The sequence below is a fragment of the Oryctolagus cuniculus genome, chromosome 1, assembly GCF_964237555.1.
Source record: "Oryctolagus cuniculus chromosome 1, mOryCun1.1, whole genome shotgun sequence".
NCBI lineage: Eukaryota > Metazoa > Chordata > Mammalia > Lagomorpha > Leporidae > Oryctolagus > Oryctolagus cuniculus.
In genome coordinates, this window is record NC_091432.1 from 233,965,283 (window position 1) to 233,988,935 (window position 23,653).

Here is a 23,653-nt window from a genome sequence, read left to right on the forward strand (position 1 = left end):
CGCCTGCGTGGCCGTGCGCACCGGCAGGAAGCTGCAATGGGCGTCGGGACCCCGGCGACCCTGCGGGGTACCGGGCGCACCGAGCGAGCGCACTGAAACCGAGCACAATACCCCGGGGATGAGTTCCTTCTCCCCACCCCACCCCCCCCCCGCCGCAACCCATATGCGCATGCGCACGCGCGCCTGCGCACGCGCACTGCCCTCGCCCACTGCGCACGCGCGTCGCACCAGGCGGCTCAGACACGGAGAGTAGAGCGTCGAGCGGGACGGGTGGGCGGTGCAGAGTTCCGAGCTGCCCGTTGCCTAACGGTCCGCTTCCAAGGTGGTCCCGGTGCGGGGAGCGACTCTACGGGAACTGGAGAAACGCTTGTATGTTTGCGAGCGCTGGGGACGACAGCCCGGCCAAGAGGCAGTCAGCGCGGCGCGGGCCGGGGGCGGCCATGTCCCTCCAGGCAGGGGGCGCGGCCGGGCCGACGCCTGTGTGGGAACCGAGCATCGGGACCCGGGCCTCTGGGAAGTGAAAGGAAGGGGTGCGGGGGTGGAGGGGCGCCCGGGGCCGGGGGAAGCCCCGGGGGACGGTGGCGGTCGGAGGCAGGTGCGGCCTGTGGGGGTGACCCGCGGGGCGGGCGTCTCGGTGCAGGGGGCCCCCAGGGCGGGAGGAGGGGGAGGGGGAGGCGGCCGCGGTGGCAGCAGCAAGTGTCCGAGGCCGATGTGGCCGGAGGAGGCTCGGGGGCGGCCGCGCCGTCCGTTGGCGCTGGTCTCGCTCCAGGTCGTGCCCCGCAGGGGTTAGGGTCAGGGTCCGCGCAGGTCTTGCTGCTCCAGGTCCGTGCAGGGACTTGCTGAAGTGAGTGTGGGTCCGAGACGCCGAGTCCCCGCCGGCGTCCCGAGTGTCTGTGGAGGCCTTGGTTGGCAGCACCTGCCCACGCCCTGAGACCCTCCCTGACCCTGACCCCTGACCCTGGTCCCTGGTGGCAGCACCTGCAGGAGCCCTGAGCCCCTCCCAGACCCTGACCCTGACCCTGGTGGCAGCACCTGCCCACGCCCTGAGACCCTCCCTGACCCTGACCCCTGACCCTGACCCTGGTGGTGGCACCTGCAGACGCACTGAGCCCCTCCCAGACCCTGAACCTGACCTCTGGTGGCAGCACCTGCCCACGCCCTGAGACCCTCCCTGACCCTGACCCTGACCCTGGTGGTGGCACCTGCAGACGCACTGAGCCCCTCCCAGACCCTGACCCCTGACCCTGACCCTGGTCCCTGGTGGCAGCACCTGCAGGAGCCCTGACCCTGATCCTGACCCCTGGTGGCAGCACCTGCCGACGCCCTGAGCCCCTCCCAGACCCTGACCCCTGACCCTGGCCCTGGCCCTGGTCCCTGGTGGCAGCATGTGCAGATGCCTTGAGCCCCTCCCAGACCCTGACCCTGACCCTGACCCTGGTCCCTGGTGGCAGCACCTGCCGACGCCCTGAGCCCCTCCCAGACCCTGACCCTGACCCTGACCCTGGTCCCTGGTGGCAGCACCTGCCGACGCCCTGAGCCCCTCCCAGACCCTGACCCTGACCCTGGTGGTGGCACCAGCAGACGCACTGAGCCCCTCCCAGACCCTGACCCTGAACCCTGGTGGCAGCACCTGCAGGAGCCCTGAGCCCCTCCCCGACCCCGACCGCCTGCCTGTGAGGTGCGTGGCGGTGACTCTCCCTTCTTCCCCAGGGCCTGCTCCCGACCTGCTCAGCCAGGAGATGCTGGAGTTTCTGAAGTGCCCCGTCGTGGTGACCGCTGAGGTCAACCTGACCGTCGTGGCCCTGGCCGCAGCAGGGCTCCTGAGCCGGCTGTGGCAGCTCGCCCACCCGCGGGCCGTGGTGTAAGCCAGCGCCGCCTGGGCTGCCGGGCAGGGTGCTTCTGGCAGTGGGAGGAGAGACGGGCTTGTGCCTGCAGGGCGTGTGTTCTGAGGATGCAGATGCTGGCCCTTGGCCTCGGGTGGCCACGTGCAGATCTGGAAGAGAACTGATGCGCGTGGCGTGAGTCCTGGTAGGGGAGCGTGCTCAGAGCGTGACTCCAGTGACGCGTAGTGCTTGCGCGTGTGGATCGTGCACTGTGTTCCTGTGACACGTGTGGACAGCACAGTCACGGCGTGCCTTTTCTGTCGTGATGGGACCTGGGCCGCTCATCAGCTGGCTCACGTAGTGTTCTGTGCTGTTTAACTCGATTACGGAAAATGGCGAAAACGTATTCCTTACCCAGCCTCCACGATTTACCAGTCATAGCCAGTCTCCTCCACGCAATAGATGGCTTTGGACGAACCCTAGACATTATATTGTGTTCTTAAATACTCTGGTATCTGTCTCTAAAATGAGGGGTCTTAAGAACATTCTCTCTCTCTCTCTCTCTCTCTCTCTGCCTCTCCATAACTCTGCCTTTCAAATGAATCTGTCTTAAGGGGGAGGGGGGCACTGTGGCGCAGCGAGTAAAGCCACTGCCTGCAGTGCCCCATCCCATATGGGCACTGGTTCGAGTCCCGGCTGCTCCACTTCCTATCCAGCTCTCTGCTGTGGCCTGGGAAAGCAGTAGAAGATGGCCCAAGTCCTTGGGCCCCTGCACCCACGTGGGAGACCTGGGAGAAGCTCCAGGCTCCTGGCTTTGGATCTGCCCAATCCTGGCTGTTGCAGCCATTTGGGGAGTGAACCAGCAGATGGAAGACTTCTCTCCCTCCCTCCCTCCCTACCTCCCTCCCTCTCTTTCTCTCTCTCTCTTTCTCCCCCTGTCTCTCTTTGCCTCTCTGTAACTCTGCCTTTCAAATAAATAAATAAATCTTTAATTTTTTTTTTAATTTGAGAGGTAGAGAGAGAGGATGGACAGTTCCTAACCTCTGGTGTCACTCCCCGGATGCTTCCAACAACCAGGGCTGCACTGGGCTGCACTGGGCTGAAGCCGGGAGTGGGTATCCAGGAACTGAACCCAGCTCTCCCATGTGGTGACGTGGACCCAGGGGTCTGAGGCGTCACCACGGCTTCCCAGGCTCTCTGATCTGGCTGCGGGCGTGTTCACACGGGGCCACACACCGCCCTTGAAGACGATGACCCCTGAGGCCAGCTTTGCAGTGCAGCAGGCTGAGCCACCGTGTGGGCAGCCAGCATCCCCCCCGAGCACCTGGTGGAGCCCCAGTGGTCACACTTCCCTCTCACTCCCTGCTAATGCCCCTGGGAAAGTAGCAGAAGATGGCCCCAGTGCACGGGAGACTTGGGGAAAGTTCCTGCCTCGTGGCTTCGGCTGGGCCCAGCCCAGGCCGCTGTGGCCATTTAGGGAGTGAACTAGCAGATAGAAGATTCTCTCTCTCTCTCTCTCTCCCTCTCTCCGTAGCTGTGCCTTTCAAATTAATAAATATTTTTTTAAAGAGTATTCTTAGAAGCAAAACGGGTGTGCACACAGTAGTGTCATGGTTCCCTGGGGTCAGCAGATTTGCACGGCTGTCTCGTCCTCTCGCTGCGATGGTCCCTGTGTGTCTTCCTCATGTACTGCAGCTCTGACCCGGCCACCAGGCCTGACTCCACTCAGAACCTCGATCTCCGGCCGGTGCCCCCGTGGGGCCCGGGGGGTCTTTCAGTCGGTTGGCTGGCCGGGCACTCCTGGATGGAGGACCCGAGAGAGAGAGAATCTGTGTGGTCCAGCGAGTGAGTGCCGGGCGCCAGGCTGTACCTGTGGGTGGACGACACTGCAGGCGCACGGCTCAGCCCGTGTTCACGCTGGCGCCTCCGTGCTGGGTGCAGCGTGTGTGTGTTTCTGTCTGTCCTGCAGTTTTGATGAAGTGTATTACGGGCAGTACATCTCTTTCTACATGAAACGCGTCTTCTTCCTGGATGACAGCGGACCACCGTTTGGCCATATGCTGCTGGCGCTGGGAGGTAGGCGGCCGCCGCCCAGCAGGGCCTGGGCACACTCAGCGCTTGCCGGGAGGAAGGCAGCGGCGGCGGAATCCGCGGCTGTGTCCCGGCGCCTCGTTGCCTGCGTGGCGCTGCAGGGAGTGACGGGTCCCTCTTCCCTCCCAGGTTACATGGGAGGATTTGATGGAAACTTTATGTGGAACAGAATTGGCGCAGGTAACGGGTCATTTTCATTTCCCTCTTCAAGTGCGAGTGTTAGAACAGAGAGCGAGGGCTGCGTGCAGCCCACTGTCTGAGTCCAGGGTGGCGGGGGTCAGCCGGGGAAAGTTCTGGCCAAGCCCTGGAATCCGGGTGGGTGATTATTCACCCCACTTTTGTGCCTGGATTGTGTGGCATCTGATCATGGATATCTTTTTTTTTTTTTTTTTTAATATCTAGTTATTTGAAAGTCAGTTACAGAGAGAGGAAGAGACCGAGAGAGAGATCTTCCATTCGTTGGTTCACTCCCCAAAAGGCTGCAACGCCACTGCTGTGCCAGGCCAAAGGCAGGAGCCTAGCACTCCATCTGGGTCCCCCAGGTGGTGCAGAGGCCCAAGTACGTGGGCCAGCTTCCTGTTCTTTCCCAGGCACTTAGCAAGGAGCAGACGGGACTCGAACTGGCGCCCATATGGGACACTGGCATTACAGGTGGTGGCTTAACCCGCTGAGCCACAATGCCAGCCCCAGTTATCTCTTTTTTTTTTTTTTTTTTTTTTTTTTTAAGATTTGTTTATTTATTTGAGAGAGTTACAGACAGTGAGAGGCAGAGACAGAAAGAAAGGCCTTCCATCCACTGGTGCACTCCCCAAATGGCCACAATTGCCAGAGCTGAGCCGACACAAAGCCAGGAGCCAGGAGCTTCTTCCTGGTCTCCCACGCAGGTACAGATGCCCAAGCACTTGGGCCATCTTCCACTGCTCTCCCAGGCCATATGCAGGGAGCTGGATCGGAAGAGGAGCAGCCAGGACTAGAACCAGCGCCCATATGGGGTGCTGGCACTGCAGACAGAGGATTAACCCACTGCACCACTGTGCCAGCCCCGCCAGGTATCTCTTATACGGGCAGATTTTGTGTTTTGCTTTAATGTTCTTGGAAGCAGGTGGGATAAATTCTTAAGTAAGTCTAACATTAGTTTCTTTTTTTCTTTTTAATTTGACAGGCAGAGTTAGATAGTGAGAGAGAGAGAGACAGAGAGAAAGGTCTTCCTTTTCTGTTGGCTCACCCCCCCAAATGGCCACTACGGCCAGCGCGCTGCACCAATCTGAAGCCAGGAGCCAGGTGCTTCCTCCTGGTCTCCCATGGGGTGCAGGGCCCAAGCACTTGGGCCATCCTGCACTGCACTCCCGGGCCACAGCAGAGAGCTGGCCTGGAAGAGGGGCAACCAGGACTAGAACCCGGCACCCACATGGGATGCCAGCGCCAAAGGCAGAGGATTAGCCGAGTGAGCCACGGCGCCGGCACGACATTAGTTTTGAATCAGAATCCTGCATCTCATTCCTGTGCTCGGGAGAGCGGGCTCCTTGGCCGTGGGAAGCTCAGTGCCGTCTTGAGCCCCCCCACCCCCGGTTGCTGGGGCAGCCCCAGCTCTGGGACTCGCCCTGCAGAGCCCATGAGCCGTGGGCTGGGAGACGGCGCGTGTGCGGCGCCCTCAGCTCTGCCCTGTGGCTGCCTCTGCAGAATACAGCCCCAACGTGCCCGTGTGGTCCTTGCGCCTGCTGCCCGCACTCGCCGGGGCCCTGTCGGTCCCCCTGGCCTACCAGATCGTGGCCGAGCTCCACTTCTCGCACTGCGCCGCCATGGGAGCCGCTCTGCTGATGCTCATCGGTGAGACCTGGGCTCCCGCGGGCGCTGGGTGCTGTGCAGAGGAGAACCCCGCCCGGGCTCTGCACCGCTGCCGTGGGAGGCCCCGTGAGCTGACGGGGTCGGGGGCCTGAGCAGGAGGTGCGTCTGGTCCGCCCCGACTTGACTGTGGGTCCGCACCAGCCCCTTGGCCTAGGGTTGCTAACTGTGCGGTCTGACTGGCAGCGGTGGCGCTGTGGCCGTGGCAGACGGGGTGGGGGGCTGCACCTCCATCCCCAGCCAAGCCTGCTGCCCACTGACTTCCCCTCCCCTCCTGCCCCGGGCCCCCTGGGCGCTCTTCAGGAAGCATCCTCCCGCTTAGGGTGATGGACGGACGACAGAGGCAGAGTCAGACGTGGTGTTGCTTGTTGAGTGACAGTTCCACACGGCCCCGTGCCTGTGTCACGTGTTGGAACCGGCAGCAGCCCTGCAGAGCCCTTGAACGCTCAGAAAGGGAGGGGACCCGCCCGTGTTCGCGGTCGCTGTCACTTAGGCGCGGTTTGCACCAAGCGTCGCTGCCCTGGCAGGCCTGGAGCCCGCGCCCTGCAGCCACCCCACTTCTGACCGCCCCGCCTTCACGCCCAGCGCTCTTGGCCCTCGGTATCCATGGGTCCTGCAGCCGCAAGCTCACCCACGTGGTCGAAAATATCTGAAAAAATGACAAGCACTGCGTCCGCAGTGAGCGTGGGCGGACATCTCATGCAGCGTCTGCGCCGTGTGTCTTCCCAAGATGCATGCAGCTCACACGCATGTCCCACGCCAGTTCATACAAGGGCTTCACGTCTGCAGATTTTGGTGTCTGTGGGGTTCCTGGACCCCATCCCTCTGGGGCCCCCGGGGGTGTCTCTGGCCATTTTGGGAGTGTTTCCCCATCTTTGTGCACCTGTCTTGCTTCGTGAAGCTGACACTCGCGTGCTGTCTCTGTGCCAGAGAACGCCCTGATCACCCAGTCCCGGCTCATGCTTTTGGAATCGCTTTTAATATTTTTTAACCTGTTGGCCGTGTTGTCCTACCTGAAGTTCTCCAACTCCCAGAAACACAGGTACGGGGAGGGTGGGAGGCTCCGTCCCAGTAAAGGAGGGAGAGATTGTGGGCGGTTTGCCGAGCTGGGGGTCAGCCGGGAGTCACCTAGTAGCTGGGGGGCTGGCGCCATGAACGCATCCTCATCCCGTGGCGAGCACCACTGGAGAAGTCTCCTAGACAAGTAGGGTGTCCCTGGCGACAGTGGGGTCAGCCAGCCAGGGGACCTTCCTCGGGGATGGTGCCGCCACCGCTCCCAGCGTCGTCTGCTTCGTCCCCTGCTTCCCTTGCAGCCCGTTCTCTCCGGCGTGGTGGTTTTGGCTGACACTGACTGGCGTGGCGTGTTCGTGTGCCGTGGGGTGAGTCGGAGCCCGTGTCTGGGGCGGTTCCTGCCTGCCAGGGTTTTCGCGTCCCCTCTGAACCTCACCTCTGCGGCTCTTGCAGCGTCAAGTACATGGGTGTTTTCACGTACCTGCTGGTGCTGGCCGTCGCAGCCGTGCACGCCTGGCAGCTGATTGGCGACAAGGCTCTGTCCCATGTGCGTGTTGACGTCAGCGCTGCGCCGGGCCGGCCTGTGGGGTCAGAGGGCACCTCCTGGGGTTTCTGTCCCTAAGGTTTTCTAAGCTGCAACGTCGGGAAGTGGGGACCCTTTCCCGGAGGAGGAGGGACCCCCGCGCTCTCCCGGCAGGTCTGTGTGTTCTGTCACCTGCTCGCCCGTGCCGTGGCCTTGCTGGTCCTCCCGGTGGTCCTGTACTTGCTGTTCTTCTACGTCCACTTGCTGCTGCTCTACCGCTCCGGGCCCCACGACCAGATCATGTCCAGTGCCTTCCAGGCCAGCTTGGAGGTGAGACCCAGCACCATGGAGCCGCCGGAGCAGGCGCCACGTCGAGGCGCAGGGAGCCACGTGTCTCTGAGCTGCTCCTCGGGCGCTGACCAAGGCAAACGAGCGAGGGCTGGGCTCGCACACACGAGAGCACTGGGAAGAAAAGTCCTGCAGACTCGGGACGGATCCAGGGGCCTCACGGGAGACGCCCACCCTGACGCTCACCCCCACTCACCCTGACGCTCACGCTCACACCCTGACGCTCACTCACATTCACCCTGACGTTCACTCACACCCTGACGCTCACTGACACTCACCTGACACACTCACCCTGACGCTCACGCTCACCCTGACGCTCACTCACGCTCACCCTGACGCTCACTCACGCCCACCCTGACGCTCACACTAACCCTGACACTCACGCTCACCCTGACGCTCACTCACACTCACCCTGACGCTCACTCACACTCACCCTGACGCTCACACTAACCCTGACGCTCACTCACGCCCACCCTGACGCACGCTCACACCCTGACGCTCACTGACGCTCACCTGACACACTCACCCTGACGCTCACACTAACCCTGACGCTCACTCACACTCACACTCACCCTGACGCTCACTCACGCCCACCCTGACGCTCACTGACGCTCACCTGACACACTCACCCTGACGCTCACGCCCACCCTGACGCTCACCCTGACGCTCACTCACGCCCACCCTGACGCTCACCCTGACGCTCACTCACGCCCACCCTGACGCTCACCCTGACGCTCACTCACGCCCACCCTGACGCTCACTCACACTCACCCTGACGCTCACCCTGACGCTCACTCACGCCCACCCTGATGCTCGCTCACGCCCACCCTGACGCTCACTCACGCCCACCCTGACGCTCACCCTGACGCTCACTCACGCCCACCCTGACGCTCACCCTGACGCTCACTCACGCCCACCCTGACGCTCACTCACGCCCACCCTGATGCTCACCCTGACGCTCACTCACGCCCACCCTGACGCTCACTCACGCCCACCCTGACGCTCACCCTGACGCTCACTCACGCCCACCCTGAGGCTCACGCCCACCCTGACGCTCGCTCACGCTCACCCTGACGCTCACCCTGACGCTCACTCACACCCACACTCACGCTCGCTCACACCCACCCTGACGCTCACCCTGACGCTCACTCACGCCCACCCTGACGCTCACTCACGCTTGCTCACGCCCACCCTGACGCTCACTCACTGGTATTCACTTTCGCAAACGCAGCCAGGTTGAGCTCCTCCGATCTGAAACCTGAAATCCACAATGCTCCCAAATAAAACACTTCTGGGGGGGCTGATGTGGTTCAGTTTTGAGTTTTGTGGCAGTTTAGTCTGTGCACACTTCCCAGATCTGAACAAATCAAAAATCTGGAACTCGTGTCCCAAGGGAGCCCCCAGTGCAGGCCTGCCGATGGCCACTCCATGTCGGGGGCAGACTCAACTTTACCAAGACTTGCTTTCCTCATCTACCTCTCCCCCCCCCTCCCTCCCCCTCTCTCAAATTTATGTATTTATTTGAAAGGCAGCACAACAGAGAGAAAGAGAGAGGGAGAAACAAGAGAGATCTTCCACTCACTGACTCACTCCCTGAGTGCACACAGCAGCCAAGGCTGGGCCAGGCTGGAACCAGGAGCCAGGGGCCAGGGGCCATGGCCTCCATCCAGGTCTCGTGTGTGTGAGACAGGAACACAAGGACTTGTGCTGTCCCAGGAGCATTATCAGGAAGCCAGACAGGAGACGTGGGGTACCTAGGACTTGAACCAGGCCCTCTGCCGTGCGGTGCCCCAAGGTGGGGCACCTAGGACTTGAACCAGGCCCTCTGCCGTGCGGTGCCCCAAGGTGGGGTACCGAGGACTTGAACCAGGCCCTCTGCCGTGCGGTGCCCCAGCTCTCCTGGTTTCCTCACTCGCGCAGACACGGCAGTTGCCCCTGTCACACTGGATGTTTGTAAGTTCTTGGGATGGGCGGGTGCCCGGCCTCAGAAGGAGCTCTGATCATTGTCCTGTGCTGTCGTGGGACACGACCACACGGTGGACAGGTCACTGCAGCTACGTATTAGTGACAGCTGCGGCTCCCGGGCTCGGGCCCGCGGGTCCCCTCCCTCTCACCTGCCCGCCTCTCTCTCTGTCCAGGGAGGACTTGCGCGCATCACCCAGGGCCAGCCGCTGGAGGTGGCCTTCGGGTCCCAGGTCACCCTGAGGAGCGTCTCCGGCAAACCCTTGCCCTGCTGGCTTCACTCTCACCAGAACACCTACCCCATGATGTAAGCAGTGGGCCGGCCCGGCCGTGGCTTTCCCTTTCTGTGGGGGAGTTGTGAGAGCACAGGACACTGGGCCCCGGCTCTGGTCCCCCGTGTGGTGGAGATTTCCAAGTGTGGCCCCGTGGGCTCTGCCCCTGCTCCGCGTACCGCGCCGGGCCCCGGCCCCTTGCAGACACCGTCCCCGGCTTCTGCACGCAGCTACGAGAACGGCCGAGGCAGCTCCCACCAGCAGCAGGTGACCTGCTACCCCTTCAAAGACGTCAACAACTGGTGGATCGTGAAGGACCCCGGGAGGTGAGCGCGGGTCTGGGCCCAGCCTGGCCGCTCTGCGCCGCCCCCTTCTCCCTCCCTGGGCGCATTCGGCCCCCGGCCTGGAAGATCTGCTCTTGGCCGGTGAGGGCCCGGTCCCTTGGCCTCCCCTTGGCTCACAGCCACCCTCCAGACTTGCTTCTTCCTGCCCCTCCCTGCACCCCTGCCCAGGCCTCAGTGGGGTCCTCCCTGCCGCCTGGCGACCACGCCCACTCCTGCCTTCGGCATCTACAGCCCCCGCGGACTCTCTTGTCTCACCCCTCCCCGAGCATCCCCTGGCCCCAGACTCGAGCGCCTGCCCAGTGGGCACCTGCCCCTCGGCACCTGCAGATCAGGGCGGGCACCTGTGCTGTCCAGCGGCCCCTTCTCAGAAGGGTGACAGCTCCCCTGGGGCTTCCCCCACCAGCCTCTCCGCGGCACCGCCCTCCCCACCCGTAGCTGCACGGTGGCTGATTTGCGCAGGTCCCTTGCTCACTGTCTGCTTCCCACTCACCGCGTGGACGGTGCCCGGCTGGCTCAGCGTGCGCTCAGCCCTGGGCCGTGACGGGTGCTCGGTGCAGTTCTGCAGAATGGGTGCTGTCGTGAGTGACGCACCGCTCTGGCTGCAGGACGCCTTGGCCGCAGTCACAGTGTGCGCACCTCTGTAGCGCTCGTACACGGACAGGGAGCAGCCCTGGTGGACAGAGGCCCCTTGGAATCCCTGGGAGTCTGGAAAGTGGCCCGGGTCTCAGGGCGTCCAGCAGGATGTGTGCGCCGGGCGTGCTCCACGGCCTCTCCCGAGCTGCGTGGCAGCGGGAGGCTGAGGGCTGTGTGTCTCCGAACTCCCGGAGCTGCCGCGGAGGGCGCTGAGCTCGGCGCCACCCTGACGGAGCCACGTCTTCCCAGGCACCAGCTGGTGGTGAGCAGCCCCCCGAGACCCGTGCGCCACGGAGACCTCGTGCAGCTGGTCCACGGCATGACCACCCGCTTCCTTAACACGTGAGTGCCGCACGGCCGGCTGTGGGGAGGGGGCGGGGGCAGAGGCAGCGCCGCATCCGGCCGAGCGGGACCCAAATCCCAGCCCGCGGACGTGGGCCGTGCGTGTCCCGAGCAGCGTCCAGGCCGCCAGGCCACACGGCCACTCTCCGAGAAGGGTTTAAGGTTGTGGCTGAACAGCCACGAAGGCGTCTCGGGCCCGCCTCGAGGCCCTTTCTCCTGCGCTCACCTCTCCCCGGCTGCCGACTGCTGCTGCCGGGAGCCCCGCGCACCTCCACCCAGCTTCCCAGGGGCGCTCACCGGGAGAGCCCTGGTGGCTCCGGGTTCCTGGCTCAGCTCCAGCTTCCCCGTGCGCACCCACAGCTGCGGCATAGCTCCGCCGTCTCCACAGGCAGCTGCACTGGCCCGGCTCTCGCTGGCAGAGCCCGGTCCCCAGCGTGCCCGTGGCTGTATTCCCTCCCTTCCTGTCGTCTGCCGTGTCCACCTTCAGAAGTGACCCCAGAGAGGCCGCCTCCTGCCCCCACCTCGCCCCCGACAGATACGACAGCCCATTCAGCCTGAGGGACCCGCTCCTCGCCCGAGCCCTCTGTGACCCTGCTGTGTGCCACCCCGTCACCCTGGCCTGGTCGCCATGTTGGCCCCAGATGACCAAGTGTGGCCCCTCAGGCCCTCTGCACTGCTCCCCTGCCAGAGTCGCAGGTCCCCCGGGGGCGGCTGAGACGTTGCCTCCCTGAGAAACGCGTCCTTTCTGTCTCCCCGTGGCGCGCCCGGCTTGCTCTCTGGCGCCGAGCGTGGTGAGCCGTGGCTGAGTGAGGGATCGGAGGAGGTGCGCGCTGGGTCTCAGGACAGCCTTGTCTCCCAGTGTCTGTTGCTGGGTGCCGGCCAGTGCCACAGCCATGCCGCGTGGCACACCCCAGCCGGGGGCCGGCGGCTGCTTCCCGAGAGCCCCCTGCAGCATGGACTCGTGGCCCGGCCCTGGAGGAGCGGCTCGCGAGGCAGAGCTGGGGGATCCATGCGAGCGTGCGGCGTCTGCGTTGTTTTCCAGGCACGACGTGGCGGCCCCGCTGAGCCCCCACGCCCAGGAGGTGTCCTGCTACATCGACTACAACATCTCCATGCCCTCCCAGAACCTCTGGAGGCTGGTGCGTGCTGCGGGGAACGCTGAGGCCGGGGCGGGGCCAGCACACCGCCCACGTCTCCACGGGGGGGCAGCCCCTTCCTCCGAGTGGCTTCCTGGTCGGAGGAAGGGCTCAGCCCCGAGCTCTTCTCCTTTCATCACTCAGCTCAGAGATGGAGAGAGCGAGCCCCCGTGCGCTGGCTCACTCCCCAGATGCCCGCAGCGGCAGGGCTGGGCCGGGCCAGGCCGGGAGTTGGGAACTCACGTGGTGCCGGGGACCCGGCCACTGGAGGCATCAGCTGCTGCCTTCCAGGGGCTCTGGAGTAGGAAGCTGGGGTCAGGGCCAGAGGCAGGCTGGCGTCCTGCCTGGCCTCGCAGCCCCTGGGCGGAGGGCCTGCGCCTGCTCAGAGGTTGTAGCTGGCTTGTGCTCGCTCGGTGTGGCCCTGCCAGGCCAGGGTGCCCCTGTCTTCTCACCAGTTCACCCCGGAGAGCAGGTGCTGCACACCCCCAGCCCCCGGGGGTCAGCAAGTGCCCTTGTCAGGGTCTCCCGGGGAGAGACCGGCCCGTCGGGCTGCAGTGTTCCTGCGGCTGGGCCGGCGCTCACTGCTCTGCGCGGCTGGGAAGCGGGCTCCTCACGGCTGCAGGGCCCGCGCCTCTGGGCCCACGGCCTTTGTGCTGAGCCGCAGAGAGGCCCACGCACATCAGGCCTGGAGGCTCTGGGAAGCAGCCGTGTGCAGCCTTTGGGAGGACCACACCTCTTCTCCACGGGTCCCTGGGGGACACGCAGTGTCGTGGGGTCAGGAAGAACGCCCCTAGGACCCCAGCCCCGTCCAGGGTCGACCCCTCAGCTTCCCTCCTGTCCGGGGTCTGGTCCCCGGCTCGGGTCTTCATTTCTGTCGTTAAGGAAATCGGGGGAGGAGGGGGTGCCCGACTCGCTCTGCTCCGCAGGACATCGTGAACAGGAACTCTGACACGGAGATCTGGAAGACCATCTTGTCGGAGGTCCGCTTCGTGCACCTGAACACGTCTGCCGTCTTAAAGGTGAACGCGGCCGCCCCTGCTGTGCCCTTGACTCCCGCCACGCCTGGGTTGACGCCAACCGAAGCCAGGAGCGAGATCAGCCCGGGGAGGGGCCGGTCCCAGCCGGTTACCTGCCGCCTGCCAGGGTCTGCGATAACAGGGAGCGGAGTCAGGAGCTGAATCCAGGCTCTCCGACAGGTGTGCAGGCGTCCCAGCCAGCGGCTTAACCGCCGTGCACAACGCCTGCCCCTGCTGCGGTGTGGCCTGGGCAGCCGCAGGCTTGGAGTCCGTTCACAGAGCTCAAGGCAGCCGCAGCTCTTGCTGGGTGGGAGCTGTGGCCAGGTCACGCCCTGTCCATTTCACGTGGGAGGAAGTGGGAGGTGCACGCAGGGGCACAGCTGCTGGCCACAGGGACCGGCAGCTGAGCTCAGGCTGAGCGGAGCCCTTGTCTGTCCCTGCTGTCGCCAGCTGAGCGGGGCGCACCTCCCGGACTGGGGGTTCCGGCAGCTGGAGGTGGTCGGGGAGAGAGTGTCCCGGGGCGAGAGCACGGTGTGGAACGTGGAGGAGCACCGCTATGGCCGGAGTGAGTCCCGCCCCCGGCTGGCCCCGGCTCCGCCCAGCAGCCCGCTCCCCTGCTCCCCCGTGGGCCGTCCGGCTGAGTGGGGCCTGTCCGCCTCTTTCCTCAGGCCAGGAGCAGAGGGAGAGGGAGGTGGAGCTGCACTCCCCGACTCAGGTCGACATCAGCCGGAACCTCAGCTTCATGGCCAGATTCTCGGAGCTGCAGGTGAGGTGCGGCCGGGGAGGCTTGGCGCTGGGGGCGGGGCCGGCTCCTGCCCGGAGCAGCGCTGCGATCTGCGGGGCCCTGACCTTGGCAGTCTGGAACCCGGAACCTCAGAGGCCCGCAAGAGTGACACAGACAGCGCTGTTGGCTTCGGGCACGCAGACAGGACACCTGGGTGATGGCGTGACCCTGTTGTGGCTGGGGCACGTGGGCAGCCCTGAGTCCCGTCTTTCGTCCTGCAGGGGTGGCCGAGGCCTGGGCCCCCCAGCTGCAGCCAGGGTTAGGGTTGGGGGCTCCCGCTGCGCAGTGCTGGTTCTGGCCTGACACTGCCCTGGGGGCGGCCGCCTGTCCCCGCCGGTCCCCACCTGTCCCTGCCTGTCCCCGCCTGTGCCCTCCTGTCCCCGCCTGTCCCCGCCTGTGCCCTCCGGTCCCTGCCTGTGCCCTCCTGTCCCCGCCTGTCCCCGTCTGGTCCCCGCCTGTCCCCGCCTGTCCCCGCTGGTCCCCACCTGTGCCCTCCTGTCCCCGCCTGTCCCCGCCTGTGCCCTCTGGTCCCCGCCTGTGCCCTCCAGTCCCCGTCCGGTCCCCGCCGGTCCCCACCTGTTCCCGCCTGTCCCCGCCTGTCCCTGCCCCCGCCTGTCCCCGTCCGGTCCCCGCCTGTCCCTGCCTGTGCCCACCTGTCCCCGCCGGTCTCCGCCTGTCCCCGCCTGTCCCCGTCTGGTCCCCGCCTGTCCCCTCCTGTCCCCGCCTGTCCCCGCTGGTCCCCACCTGTGCCCTCTGGTCCCCGCCTGTGCCCTCTGGTCCCCGCCTGTGCCCTCCAGTCCCCGTCCGGTCCCCGCCGGTCCCCACCTGTTCCCGCCTGTCCCCGCCTGTCCCTGCCCCCGCCTGTCCCCGCCGGTCTCCGCCTGTCCCCGCCTGTCCCCATCCAGTCCCCACCTGTCCCCGCCGGTCCCTGCCTGTCCCCGCCGGTCCCGTCGGGTCTCCAGCTCTGGGCTTTGTTGCAGTGGAGGATGCTGACGCTGAGGAGCGACGACTCGGAACACAAGTACAGCTCCTCCCCCCTGGACTGGGTCACCCTGGACACCAACATCGCCTACTGGCTGCACCCCCGCACCAGCGTAAGTGGCCGTCCAGCCGTGGGCCCCCGGGAACCGCGCGGAGCGTCTCCGGGGCCTGTGTGACGAGGTGGTGAGGGCCGAGCCCCTGCCAGTGCCCCCGCGGGTGCCGAGGCTGGAGGCCCAGCGCGCCGGCCGGCCTGGTGTTGCGGGGGAGCGTGTAGGGCCTGGCCCCCTGCTCTGCGTTTGGCACCTCGTGGCTGAGCGTGCCAGGGCTTTGTTTATGTGGAGGGGCGCTCCAGAAAGTTACCGGCAAGCGGAATTCAGAGAAACTTACTTCAGTACCAGCAATGTTGGAAGTCCACACGGAGGTTTTCCGTGACCGACGCTTCCCCTTGGAGAACAGAAGGCCGCGCACGGTGCGCCTGTCCGCGGCCGGTGGGGAAGTCACTGAGCGAGCCACAGGACGAGGCCCGGGAGGGCAGGCCCCGTCCACCCCAGCCCCTTCCCCTCTCTGGGCAGCACTGCCCCTCAGAAAGGCTGCTGCCTGCTCCCGTCTCCCGTCCCAGCGGGCGTGTCCGGGCTGGCAGCCGGGCAGGGCGGCAGCGTGTCCCCGCGTCACGCCTGCAGGCCCAGATCCACCTGCTGGGGAACGTCGTGGTCTGGACGTCGGCCGGGCTCGCCACCCTGCTCTACGTCCTGCTCTTCCTCTGGTACCTGCTGCGGCGGCGGCGGAACATCCGCGACCTCCCCGAGGGTCAGCGCCCCCCCCCCCTCCGCGGCTCGTCTGCACGCTTCCTCCTCCCGACGGGCACCCTCCCTGGTCCCCCCTGCTTGGCGGGGGCGGGTTGTGTGCAGCTGAGAGAGCCACTGCAAGCCCCAGGGAAACAGAACGGGAAGCGCCCCAGGCCGGCGGGTGGGGCCAGTGTCCCGGGGCGGCTGGGGAGCTGAATGGCCGCCCTGCCCTGCCCTGCGAGTGCCCCCATGGCTCCCAGAGGAGCTCAGACCCCACTGAGAGCAGGTGGCCAAGGCCAGATCGCAGGGAGCCTGTGGTCCCCAGCAGGGCCGGCGAGTTCTCATGAGGGAAGGCCTGGGAGGCCCCACGGGGGCGCTCTCCGAGCCGCGTCCTCTCTCGCAGACGTGTGGCTGCGCTGGCTGCTGGCCGGGGCTCTGTGCGTCGGGGGCTGGGCCGTCAACTACCTGCCCTTCTTCCTGACCGAGAAGACGCTCTTCCTCTACCACTACCTGCCCGCGCTCAGCTTCCAGCTCCTCCTGACCCCGGTGGTCCTGCAGCACGTGCGGGACCACCTGTGCAGGTAGGGCACTGGGCAGGGCCACAGGTGCCGTGGGTACTGCGATGCACACAAGGCGTACCCACGAGGCACTGCAGGGCCACAGTGGGTGGGCGCTGGCCCAGAGGACCCCCCGGGCGGGTGCGGCAGGGGAACCGGATGTGACGTGGCTGGGCTCAGGCCCTTGCCGATGGATGGACTGGAAGCCCTGGTGACAGCAGGAGCACGGAGGGCCGTGCCCAGGGCTCCCAGGCAGGATGTGATTGGGTGGCAGAAAACATGTAGATAAACAAGGGGCCTCAACACCTGCTGTAGAGCACACTGGCCGGTGCCGCGGCTCACTAGGCTAATCCTCTGCCTGCAGCGCCGGCACACCGGGTTCTAGTCCCGGTCGGGGCGCCGGATTCTGTCCCGGTTGCCCCTCTTCCAGGCCAGCTCTCTGCTGTGGCCCGGGAGTGCAGTGGAGGATGGCCCAAGTGCTTGGGCCCTGCACCCCATGGGAGACCGGGAGAAGTACCTGGCTCCTGGCTTCAGACCAGCGCAGCTCCGGCTGTAGCGGCCATTTAGGGGGTGAACCAATGGAAAAGGAAGACCTCTCTCTCTCTCTCTTTCTCTCTCTCTCTCTCTCTCACTCTCTCACTCACTCTCACTCTCTCACTAACTCTGCCTGTCAAAAAATAAACACACAATAAACACACTGGCCGTGGTGGGCGGCCACGTGGGCGGCAGGTGCCAGGCCTGCCTGGCAGGGCCGAGCCGAGCCCGCCGTGTGCCGCCTCTGTCCTGACACCTGCAGGTCCCCGCTGCACAGGAGCCTGTTCAGCGCCCTGGTCGTGGCCTGGTTTTCGTCCGCATGCCACGTGTCCAGCACACTGCGCCCACTGACCTATGGAGACCGGTCGCTCTCCCCAGGTGAACTCCAGGCCCTCCGCTGGAAAGACAGCTGGGACATCCTGATCCGGAAACACTAGCAAAGCGAGGCGGTGGCAAAGAGCCGGTGTGCTGGGTGGGGAGGAGCAAGGATGGGCTCACCTGGAGCGTTGAGCACTCGGCCTGCCCGGGCTGGCAGCCTGCGCGGCCCTGCTTCCTCCTGCAGTCGGCAGGGCACCCTCAGCCAAGTTCACTCCATGAAGAACCGGGCCCGCCACAGCCTCTGACGCTGGCGGCCAAGGACCGCCCCAGGCAGCAGGAAGGAGGGGACCCGGTCGGCCGGAGCCGCCTCGTGAACCCGCGGGACCCAGCACTCCTAGCCCTGCCGTGAGGCGCACGGAGCGCCCTCGGCCCCGCGTGGCTGCATCCTCCCAGGTGGCGTCTCCATCTTCAGTGGTCAAGCTTGGTCACCGTACATTTCTTTGCCCCAAATTTGCCAATTTTTATATAAATAAAAAGGACAAATTGCCATTCGTATTGGTGTTATTAAATTTATTGATTCTCCCTCCAAAAGGGCATGAACTTAACCAAACTGTTACAGTGTCAGAAACCAGCCACGGAGCAAAACCGTGTCAGGTGCCACGCCTGCGGCACCGCGAGAGGCCAGCACGGCGCCACACACAGGGTCCTTTGTGGGCTGTGAGCTCGGGATGGCGTGGGGGAGACCGGCTGGCTTTGGCCTTGAACCCCTGTGGTCAGTACGCCTGGCTGGGCCCGGGCTCTGCAGGGAACGGCCTGTCCAGACAGTGCCTCGGGCTCAGAAGACGCCGAGGCCTGGCCGCTCCACGCAGGCTCCTGGGCCTGGCCACGGCACAGCCGGCCTTGTGACCTGGATGCTGGTCAGGAGCTGCTTGCCCCCAGGGCCCTGCCTCTGACGCCCAGGCGAGGCAGGTGGGGCGCCCTCGGTGCACCAGGCCGGCTCACAGGGCCCGGCCAGCCCTGCGCCGCAGATGGAACAAAGCACGGAGCCGTGTAACACGTAACCGACGGCGTTCTCGTGCAGATGCCGGCGTCGGGGTTTGTGTGTGGGACGGATGGTTCCGGAAGCCCCTCAGGGCAGCCCGCGGGCAAGCACAGCCCTGTGGCGTTCTCAGTGACCGTGACCGAGATTTCAGACCTGCAGACGTGACGCAGGTGAAAACCTCAGGAACGCCCAGCCGCCGGCCCCGAGTGCGAGTGACACGGCTGGCCGCCGCTCGCCAGAGGAGGGCCTTGGTCCCAGCACCGCCCCGGAACACGTGGACAGGAGGCGGTGGCTGCGCTCTGGGGGCAGGCGCGTGCCAGGCCCGGCCCCCCGACCGCACGCATCCGCCCCAGCCCTCAGTGGGGCCTGCTGCTGGACTCCAGGTGCGAGCGCTTGCCCGAGGTCAGCACCCCAGGGTGGTCTCCCGGCTCAGGAAAGGTCCTCTTGTAGCTCCTCCCATTGGCCCCTCGGTGCCACTTGCAGATGTCACCGTTCAGAATGTCCTGGATGTGCTGCACAATCAGGTTGATGGCGACTGCAGCAAGCGACAGACGGCAGTGGGTCGGCCATGGCCGCGAGGCCAGCCCAGGGCCAACGCCCCGCCCCACCCCACGGCACAGGAGCCCCGCCCCGCCCCGCCCCACGGCACAGGAGCCCCGCCCCGCCCTGCCCCACGGCACAGGAGCCCCGCCCCGCCCCGCCCCACGGCACAGGAGCCCCGCCCCGCCCCGCCCCACGGCACAGGAGCCCCGCCCCGCCCTGCCCCACGGCACAGGAGCCTCGCCCCACCCCGCCCCGCCCCACGGCACAGGAGCCTCGCCCCACCCCGCCCTGCCCCACGGCACAGGAGCCCCGCCTCGCCCCGCCCCACGGCACAGGAGCCCCGCCTCGCCCCGCCCCACGGCACAGGAGCCTCGCCCCGCCCCGCCCCGCCCCATGGCACAGGAGCCTCGCCCCGCCCCGCCCCGCCCCGCCCCACGGCACAGGAGCCTCGCCCCGCCCCGCCCCGCCCCATGGCACAGGAGCCTCGGCTCAGCAGACAGACAGCGCTCAGAGCGTGCACGCCTCGCTGGCCGTGTTCACGCAGAGCTGGCGAGACGCTGTCCGCCGGCAAGGGCGCGAGGCGTGTTTGAAGCCAGCACCACCGAAGGCCCCCAGGTCCCAGGCCCCGGCACTGGGAGGCCCGGCCGCTTACCCATGTTGTCGACCCCGCGCGGGATGATCACGTCCGCGTACTTCTTGGTCTGCAAGACACAAGGAGGCTTCCGTGAGTGCTCTCCTCCCGAGGGTGCGCGCAGGTGCTGGGGGCACCCTGAGAAGCCGGGCCGTCAGCGGATGGGGCAGGAGCCGCAGGAGCCGCAGGAGCCGCAGGAGCCGCAGGAGCCGCAGGAGCGGAGCAGCCGAGAGAGGCGCCTCTCCCATCCCAGAGGCTCGCCTGTTCCCTGGGTGCTGGCTGCAGACTCCCGGGCCACGTAGGCGACGCCCTGCCCAGCACAGAAGCCCAAGCGTGGCCACGCTCAGGGGGAGACGGCACTGCTTCCGCACTTGCGCAGAGGCCAGCGAACACTCACAGGTCAGACGCCCGCCCAGGGTGAGGGCACGCCGCTGAGTGGCCGCTCACTGTCGCCTGTGACTCGGCCCTCAGCCCTGGGCACCGCGGCTGCGGCCCGAGGGGGCAGGGGTGTCCGAGGAAGCCGAGTGCGTACCGGCAGGCAGAACTCCTCGAAGGCTGGCTTCACGAAGGTGGTGTACTGCGTCAGGATCTGCTCCAGGTCCCGCCCCCGCTGCACGTCCCGGAGAACTGCGGGGGGCGGGGGGCACACGGTCACCCCACGACCGGCCATCTCCGCCCAGGGTGCACAGGCCACCCACGGTCACCCCCACGATCCAGCCAGCTCCATCCAGGGCACACAGGCTATCCACAGTCACCCCCAGGAACACAAGCTGCCCAAGGTCACCCCCACGACCAGGCTGGCTCTACCCAGGGTGCACAGGCTGCCCACGGTCACCACCAGGACCCGGTCACCTCCACCCGGGGCACACAGGCCGCCCACGGTCACCCCACGCCCCGGCTGGCTCTACCCAGGGTGCACAGGCTGCCCACGGTCACCACCAGGACCCGGTCACCTCCACCCGGGGCACACAGGCCGCCCACGGTCACCCCCACGCCCCGGCCGGCCCAGGCGCTCACCTCTCCGGGACAGCCTGACGTCGGAGTCCGTGTCGACAAAGAGGCGCAGGTGGAACATGTCCCGGAGCTCCTGGCTGTAGAACACCAGGATGCCCTCAAACAGGACCACGTCGGCAGGGTAGACCACCGTGGTCTCCGGCAGCCTGTGGGGGACGGGGGACAGCCCTGCTCATGTCCACTTCCGCCTGGCACGGACACGGGGGGCCAGCCCGGCGGCACGGTGCGTTAGGCCGGCACTGCGACTGCCAGTTCAGGTGCCAGCTGCCCTGCTTCCGATCCAGCTCCCTGCTGGACGTGCCTGGGGAAGCAGCGGAAGACGCCTCCAGTGCGTGGACCCCCACCCACGAGGGGGCCCAGATGGAGTTCCAGGCTCCTGGCTGTGGCCTGGCCCGGCCCCGGCCATTTTGCAGCTATCTGCGGGGTGAACCAGTGGGTGCACAATCTGTCTCTCCCTGTCACTCTGCCTTTCACATAAATAAATAAATCTTAAAAAAAAAAAAAAAAAAGCAGGGGCAGGGTTGGGGGGCGCAGAAGCCATCGGGGGCCTGGAAGCCGGGAAGAGACGGCAGAAGCCGCGCTCACCGCGAGTGGGTCACGAAGTCGTAGGTCGGGACCTCCACGGTCCTACCCTCCACGATGCTCCTCAGAGTCCTGTGCATCAGGTCGTTGTCAAAGGCGTCTGCGGGCGGGCCAGGGAGCGAGAGGCGGGATGAGCAGGGACCGCGGTGCTGGGCTGGAGGACCCCAGACCAGAGGCCGCCCCTGGGCGCCGGGACCCTCTGCCCGCCCCGTCCCACCCGCAAGCAGCCAGCTCCAGGAGGGGCGAGGCCTCCCCGCTTTCTTCCCGGGGAGAACCCTGGGAGCGCGGGCCGGCCGGCCAGGGCGGGACCCTGCCCCAGTGGCGGGTGTCTCCCTGCCCCCTCTCCCCTGCCTTCAGGGCCGGGGCGCGGGGTCACTCACTGCTCCCCACCCCCCAAGCCTCTGAGCACGGGGCCCGGGGCAGCAGCGCGGGCGGGCAGAGGGGAGGCGGTGGCTTCCAACCGAGCTCAGCGAGGCCCCCGGCCTCACCCCCGCAGCCGGGGCCGCGGGGGGCGGGGGCACACGCGAGCCCGCACGGGGTCCCCGGGTCCGGCCGCAGGTCGCGCGTCCCCCGGCGGCGGCCCCGATCTACCTGGGTGGTCGAAGTTGTACTGCCCCTTCAAGGCCTTGGCCTTCTGCTCGGCCGTCAGGACCTTGTAGAACCGGTCCTGACTCAGGATGACCAGCTTGCGCTGCCGGTGGTCCACCTCGTTCTGCCCCAGCAGCTCCAGGATCTTTTCGCACACAGTCGACTGCGGACACACAAGCACGGTTCCCCGCCTGCAGCCCCTCCTCCCGGCCCCGGCCAGGCCCTGCCCGGTCAGCCCGGGAGCGGCACCTCGGCGGCCGGGGCGGCGGCTCAGCGGCGAGGCCCCCGGCCGGCCTTACCTTCCCGCTCGCGGTGCCGCCGCTCACCCCGATCAGGAAGGGCCGCGGGTGCGGGCGGTCGGCGTCCGGCACGGCGCCCTCGCGGTCGCCGCCTCCCGCCGAAGCCATTTCGGGCTCCGAGTCTCCGCATCGGACCCTCGCTGCCGCCCCCCACACCCACCGGCTCGCCGAGGCCGCCGCCGACCCGGGCGGCCACTTCCGGGAGGCGCGCGGGGCACGACGGGAGTTGGAGTTCCCGGCGGCCCACGGCGCTGCGCATGCGTGGTTGCACACGGCCGCCGCGGACCCGCGCGTGCCTGCAGCGGGTCGAGACGGCCCTCGGCGGGGCGGCCGGGGGCGTGCGGGTCGCTCCCGAGCCCGGCGAGTCCACGCCGTGGTCCCGCCTCGCCCTCCCCGCGGCGCCCCCCGCCGCCCGGCGCGCGCGGGCGCAGAACCCGGTGGCCGCCCCAGCCCGCGCTCTCCGCTGCGGGTTTCAGGGTCCGGCTTGTGCCGGCAGCGGCGGGCCGGGGGCTCGAGCCCACCGGGCGGGCGCCTGATGCTTGTAGGATTCCAGTTTACTAACGCATTGCCGGTTTGGTCTTTCTCTCAATCACACAAGCAACGCGTGCTCGTGGTAAAGAATGCTTTTGTGCAAACAAAACTAAAACCACCCGGGACTAAAGCCACTCAGGGAAGGGCCGGCCGCGCGCTCCGGGGCTGCAGTGCCTGCCCTGGCCCTCGAGCGAGGCCTGCCTGGGCTCGGGGCTGCGGGCTGCGGGCTGACCCAGCTCTGGCCGCTGTGGCCATTTGGGGATGGAAGCCCTCTCTCTCTGGCTCGCTCGCTCTCTCTCTCTCTCTCTCTCTCTCTCTCGTTCTCTCTAGCTCTCCACCTCCCTCTGGAACTCTGCCTTTCGAGTAAACAAATACTCATTTTTTAAAGAATCAAATCACCCAGGGAAAGCCCCAACCCTGTGCTCCACTCCTTGCCGGTCCCGTACCTGGCGCACACGGAAGCTCCCCAGTGTCCCTGTAACGTGGACCCCACCCTGACCCCCGTCCCTGATGGAGAAGCTGAGAAACAGGGTACATGGCCTGCCCGAGGCTGTGTCTGCAGACCGGCTTCAGGCAAGATGGCTGAGCAGCAGGTGCAGGGAGCCCGCACGCCTGCCTCCCCCGAAATCGTGGAAGTAGGTGAGCCCCCTGTTCTATGGCAGGCAGCAGGGCAGGTGGGGGTGCCGTGGATGGAGCCGCAGCCTGCGATGCCGCATCCCAAATCCGAGCCCCCAAGTGAGTCCCGGCTGCTCCACTCCCCATCAGCTTCCCTGCTACTGGCCTGGGCAGCCAGCAGAGGACGCCCGAGTCCCTGGCGCCTGCCACCCACTTGGGAGGGCTGGGTGGGGCTTCTGAGTTCGGCCTGGACCAACCGCGGGCTTGTGGCCATTTGGGGAGTGCACCTGAGGATGGAAGATCTCCTCCCTCTCTTTTTCCTCTCTCCCTGTTACTCTGCCTTTCAAATTTTAGGAACGAAACAAAACAGGACAGATGGCACCCAGGCGTTCGGAAGGAGGAAGGTCCTCGCGGCCCCTTGCTGGACGCTGAGACACCCTAATAGGAGACAGACAAACTGGTTTGCTCTCTCTCCAACACACACACACCTGCATGTATCTATCAGT

General features: G+C 66.4%; 2 protein-coding genes across 11 annotated transcripts; one reads left to right on the forward strand and one right to left on the reverse strand.

Annotated features, from left to right (window-relative positions):
- The first annotated feature begins 227 nt into the window (after positions 1-227).
- POMT1 (protein O-mannosyltransferase 1) lies at positions 228-17,857 on the forward strand. 9 transcript variants are annotated; one of them, XM_070058272.1, is made up of 21 exons: positions 228-369; positions 1,711-1,861; positions 3,793-3,899; positions 4,044-4,094; positions 4,799-4,963; positions 5,595-5,741; positions 6,687-6,798; positions 7,070-7,135; positions 7,221-7,314; positions 7,465-7,620; positions 9,777-9,907; positions 10,103-10,198; positions 11,099-11,191; positions 12,234-12,330; positions 13,254-13,346; positions 13,794-13,908; positions 14,012-14,109; positions 15,108-15,221; positions 15,789-15,915; positions 16,297-16,474; positions 17,247-17,857. In XM_070058272.1, exons 2-21 carry the CDS (start codon positions 1,740-1,742, stop codon positions 17,419-17,421), a joined length of 2,337 nt encoding a protein of 778 aa, XP_069914373.1. In that variant the 5' UTR covers positions 228-369; positions 1,711-1,739; the 3' UTR covers positions 17,422-17,857. The 9 variants fall into 9 exon arrangements, with proteins under 9 accessions (XP_069914373.1, XP_069914378.1, XP_069914382.1 ...); XM_070058277.1 differs by lacking the exon at positions 17,247-17,857 and adding an exon at positions 3,519-3,668 and having other exon boundaries at positions 16,297-16,478; XM_070058281.1 differs by lacking the exon at positions 4,799-4,963.
- UCK1 (uridine-cytidine kinase 1) lies at positions 17,856-22,221 on the reverse strand. Of its 2 annotated transcripts, XM_051835397.2 has the most exons (7): positions 22,002-22,220; positions 21,706-21,865; positions 21,118-21,214; positions 20,536-20,678; positions 20,051-20,145; positions 19,540-19,588; positions 17,856-18,879 (listed from the first exon to the last, which is right to left on the reverse strand). In XM_051835397.2, the coding sequence occupies exons 1-7, from the start codon at positions 22,107-22,109 to the stop codon at positions 18,701-18,703; spliced, it is 831 nt and encodes a 276-aa protein (XP_051691357.1). In that variant the 5' UTR covers positions 22,110-22,220; the 3' UTR covers positions 17,856-18,700. The 2 variants fall into 2 exon arrangements, with proteins under 2 accessions (XP_051691357.1, XP_051691358.1); XM_051835398.2 differs by lacking the exon at positions 20,051-20,145 and having other exon boundaries at positions 18,688-18,879; positions 22,002-22,221.
- Between the last annotated feature and the right edge of the window lie 1,432 nt (positions 22,222-23,653).

Excerpts from the sequence above, each read along its gene's own strand:
- POMT1 (XM_070058272.1), top strand. The coding sequence starts at position 1,740 with ATGCTGGAGTTTCTGAAGTGCCCCGTCGTGGTGACCGCTGAGGTCAAC. Across the intron at positions 4,095-4,798 it reads GTGGAACAGAATTGGCGCAG|GTACAGATGCCCAAGCACTT; the intron begins GTAACGGGTCAT and ends TCTCCCACGCAG. Across the intron at positions 9,908-10,102 it reads CAGAACACCTACCCCATGAT|CTACGAGAACGGCCGAGGCA; the intron begins GTAAGCAGTGGG and ends TTCTGCACGCAG.
- UCK1 (XM_051835397.2), bottom strand. The coding sequence starts at position 22,109 with ATGGCTTCGGCGGGAGGCGGCGACCGCGAGGGCGCCGTGCCGGACGCC. Across the intron at positions 21,866-22,001 it reads GCGGCACCGCGAGCGGGAAG|TCGACTGTGTGCGAAAAGAT; the intron begins GTAAGGCCGGCC and ends GTGTGTCCGCAG. Across the intron at positions 19,589-20,050 it reads TCGAGGAGTTCTGCCTGCCG|ACCAAGAAGTACGCGGACGT; the intron begins GTACGCACTCGG and ends TGTGTCTTGCAG.